The sequence below is a fragment of the Pararge aegeria genome, chromosome 20 (genome assembly GCF_905163445.1).
Source record: "Pararge aegeria chromosome 20, ilParAegt1.1, whole genome shotgun sequence".
Taxonomy (NCBI): Eukaryota; Metazoa; Arthropoda; class Insecta; order Lepidoptera; family Nymphalidae; genus Pararge; species Pararge aegeria.
In genome coordinates this window covers 3,539,236-3,543,967 of record NC_053199.1, presented here as the reverse complement: position 1 = coordinate 3,543,967, position 4,732 = coordinate 3,539,236, and the positions used below count along the sequence as shown (strand labels likewise).

The following is a 4,732-nucleotide window of genomic DNA, read 5'->3' as shown; positions in this document are numbered from 1 at the left end:
TTGTGAAGACGTTTCTTATACTTAAGAAAAGGACTGTGAAAATTTTACGTCAAAAATGTAATTTGTGAGTAACTATGTCTTATACCTTTAGTATGACAATAGCTTTCGTAAATAAACTCCAAAACTTTGCGTCTTCAAAATCGATTGTACAAAATATTTATTCGTTTATGAAAATTTGAAAAATGATACAAATTAAAAGATATATAAAAGTTCATATATCTTTAAATTTGTATGTTCAACTTAAGAATAAATTCCCCAGTATAGACAAGAAAATTTAAATGTTGCCTCAATACCAGCCCGGAGTTTGGAAATATGCGGTATGCAATACCTTACCTGGAGAGCACGTTAACTCGGCTATTATCACTTACATACATGTATGTGATAATAATTGAAAAGCCCGCTAACTCGCATGTGAACATCGTGATGGGTTGATAAAGTTCAAAAGCCCTGTCTTGTTACTCATTCGTATAAGAGTGGTACTTCAATATGTAATGATTATCATAACATTTAACTTTAGTATGGATTCGTGCGCAAGCACATCATTAGAGCGGACGCTTTGTCAATAATTGTTAAAAGTTTTTTGCCTACCCACAAAAAAAAAAAATGTAAACATGAGCGAAATAAGCAAAAGTATCGAGTGTGAGTCTAATATTTTGATTGTAAATGAATTTGACGAAAGTGTAGTGTGTGAGAATATACAGCGGGAGAAGAGATTGCGTGATAGCAGTGGCGCAAGTATTGATGAAGATGGATTTACGACCGTAAAGCGGAACCGTCCGAAACGTATAGCTGTTCGTAAGTCTAGTAGTAGTGATAACATGGATGAAGACGAAATTTATAAAGAAAATCAAGAAAATGAAAAGATAGAGGTTATTATTACGTCAAAGGAAATTTTACCTAAACAAATGGCGTTAGCTAAACTATTACGTGCAGAAAATATAGGAAATATCTTGAGTGTCAAATATAAAAGTCCTTATAAGATTTTAGTTGAGTTTAGTGATACAAGAAATGCAGAAAAATTGCTTACTAATAAAAAGTTTGCAGATTCAGATTATAGATGTCAGTTAACACAAGAAATTCAATTGTCATTCGGTGTAGTGAGAAATATCGATATGGAAGTTCAAGAAAGTGAAATGATAGGAATTATTGAAAGCGAGTACGAAATATTGTCTATTAAAAGATTAAGGAGATTTAATGAAAAGCGTGAATGGATTGAGAGTGAATCAGTTAGAGTGTGTTTCAAAAGTTCTACCTTACCCTCGTATATACTTATATACGGGTGCAGATTTAAGGTGGAAACATTCACATTTCCTGTCACGCAGTGTTCTGGGTGCTGGAATTATGGACACTCTAGGAAATTTTGCCCAACTAAAAGAATTATTTGCCCAAAATGCGGAAAGCAACACCCTAATTGTGAAACAAAATTATATACTTGCATTAATTGTAAAGGAAGTCACATGGCCCTTGACAAGACCTGCCCTGTGTTTTATAAAGAGAAAGAAATTCGGAAGATTATGTGCGAGGAGAATTGTAAATATCGAAAGGCTTTGTTTGTGTATCACAATAAAAGAAAAGTAAGTGATAGACTTCAGCGTAAAATGACCGGGGTGACAGTTGAACACCGTGAAAACGAACATATTAAGGGCAATGGCAATCGAACATATAGAGATGTTTTAGTATCTGAGACTGAGATTCACAATGAGCACATGGAAACATCTTCAAATAGTGAAAAAGAAGAAGAAATCATTGAGACTATACCAACTGGGTCACAAAAAGTAAAAAAAAGGAAGAAAAAAGGCAATAAAGTAGAAAGTACTGTTGATATGGAGTATATTACCGAAAATATAGGAAGAGGAGAATGGCAAGGTAGTAACAAGGAAAAGAAGGAAAAACGTAACAAGTTTGACTTTGCAGGACTCTTATTAAAAATCAAAGCAGTGTGCTTTTCGCAAACAGGTATAGAGAATAAAATTATATTAATTTTGAGAGTTATTTTAGAGGAAATTAAAATGTTAGTAGTTGAACTAATTAAGGACGGTGATATTTTCAAAAACCTATTTAATATATTCTATAATGGATAGTCAAAGTAAAAAGCACACGTTAAATATAATTCAATGGAACTGTCAGAGTTTAAAACCAAAGTTAGCTTTATTTAAAGCATTTCTGGACCAAGAAAATATACATATTGCAATTTTAAGTGAAACGTGGCTTAGTGAGGAGATAGATTTTAATGTAAGCGGCTATAATATATTTAGGAAAGACAGAATGGATGGTTATGGAGGTGTCGCTATTATTGCCCATAAAAGTGTAAAAGCACGAATCTGTAATATTGCTGTTAGTAATTTAGGCATAGAAATAGTTTATATTAAGGTGCTCAACTGTAATAATTTAGAGAATATTGTTTCTATTTATTGTCCAACATCTGTTCGTACTACTCAGACTGATTGGGATGGTATTTTCTCAAATTTTGGTAAAAATAGTATAGTTGCTGGAGATTTCAATGGTCACCACACAAATTGGACTAATAAGTCTGATGTTAGAGGAAACCAGCTACAAGACGCTTGTCTTGAATTTGGTTTAATTTCAATAAATAATGGTGAATCTACAAGGATCAAATTAAATCAAAATTATTTGCAGGAAACCTCACCAGATGTCACATTTGTCTCGTCGGACATAGGGATTAATTTTAAATGGGAAGTTACGAAAGAAAATTTAGGTAGTGATCATTTAATAATTAAATACACAATTAATTACACAGAAAAGTTACAGTTAGTTAATAAGCGTAATTTTAAAAAAGCTGATTGGAGTTCTTATCACGAAACACTTAAAGATTTGTTCTCTTCTTCTCTAAGTTTTCAGAATGTACAAGAAAGGTATAATTCATTTACCAACAAAATAAATGATAGTGCTAATAAACATATACCGATGATTAAAATATGTTCCAGTCCAAGTTCTAAATTTAAACCACAATCATATTGGTGTACATCCATATCCGAGTCTGTAGCTAAGCGTAGGTTAGCCTTAGGTAAATTTCGTCGGAATCCAACACCGGATAACTTAAATAAATTAGAAGAAAAGATTCAAGAAAGCAAGAATATAATTTCACGCTATAAATCACTTGACTGGCAAAATATGTGTGAGAGTATCTGTGAACAAACGTCAGCATCTGTTATGTGGGACAAAATGCGTTGGGTAAAGGGGTACAAAAGACGTCAATTTTATGCATCTAACTTACAAAAGCAAGATATTTTATGTAAGCTCACACCAGACTATGCATTAACCTCCATGCCTGATCTAAAATCTAGTAATACTTTTCTAGAATCAGCTTTTGTGTTACAAGAATTACTAGTTTGTTTAAAAAAAAAAGACACCGCACCTGGTGATGATGCAATCACATATTCGATGATTTACAATCTACCATTAAATGCTAAAAGAGAGTTACTTAATCTATATAATTCCATTCTGGTCTCGGGTCAAATACCAGAACAATGGCGAGATATTAAAATTGTTCTTATCCCAAAGCTAGGTATAAATGGCTCTGTAGCTGGAAATTTAAGACCTATTTCGCTTATTTCGTGCGTTTGCAAAATATTTCATACCATGTTAACTAAGCGCATTGAGTGGTTTGTTGAGAAAAATCAATTGTTACCTCAAAATACTTCCGGTTTTAGAAGAGGTCAGTCTTGTTTAGATTGTCTAACTCGCGTGACTTCGTATATTCAGGAAGGATTTTCGAGAACCGTATCTACTTTGGCATGCTTTCTAGATGTAGATGGGGCGTATAATAATGTCGTTGTTGACGAGGCTATTAAATCTCTTGACCAGATTGGTATTGGTGCTCTAATATGTAGATATTTGTGGTGCTATTTAAGTGAAAGACATTTAAAGATTGTAGCTGATCGCCAGGGAGATTCAGATATGATAAGATGGACAAATATAGGCTTAGCCCAAGGGGACCCAATTTCACCATTAATATTTAATATTGTAACGCGGAAAATTACTTTAAGTATCCCGGGTGTCATGATGACGCAGTATGCAGACGACTTTGTTATTTACGTTAATGGAATTAATTTGCAGGACTGTATGTTGATGATGCAAAGTGCTATTAATGTAGTAGTTACAAAATTTAGACTAATTGGATTGGAACCATCTCCTAACAAGACTAAAATATGTTTGTTTACTAGAAAGCGAAAAACCGAACAAATTAATATTAGTATTGATGATCGAGCGGTACAAGTTGTGGATACCATTAAATATTTAGGCGTATGGTTAGACAAATCTTTAAGGTGGACGAAACACATTTATGAAATAAGAGAAAGAACAACCAAATATCTCAATATTCTTAAAATGTTGGCTGGATCCGGCTGGGGTATTCATCCTAAACATTTGCGCAGACTATATATTTCGTTGATAAGAAGCAGGATTGATTTTGGTTGTTATTTATATGACAATGCTGCTAAAACCCACCTCGTAAAAATAGAAAGAATTCAAAATCAAGCTCTTAGAATTATTGGAGGATTTATTCGTAGCACGCCAATACATGTTATGGAAAGTGAAATAAATATTCTGCCATTGTGTATTAGAAGAAAATATCTCGCATATAAATATTGTATTAAGGCACAGTCATGGAGTAATAATGCCACCGTTAGTAGTATAAATAGTCTAAGTAATACAGGGGGGTCAAGATATTGGATCAATAAAAAAAAACCTTTACTTGCTATTACATATAGTG

The 4,732-nt window shown here is 33.1% G+C and overlaps 1 protein-coding gene across 1 annotated transcript; it reads left to right on the top strand.

Annotated features, from left to right (window-relative positions):
- The first annotated feature begins 611 nt into the window (after positions 1 to 611).
- Positions 612 to 2,684, top strand: LOC120632862. Its single transcript, XM_039902900.1, has 2 exons — positions 612 to 1,956; positions 2,638 to 2,684. The coding sequence occupies exons 1-2, from the start codon at positions 612 to 614 to the stop codon at positions 2,682 to 2,684; spliced, it is 1,392 nt and encodes a 463-aa protein (XP_039758834.1).
- The last annotated feature ends 2,048 nt before the right edge of the window (positions 2,685 to 4,732 follow it).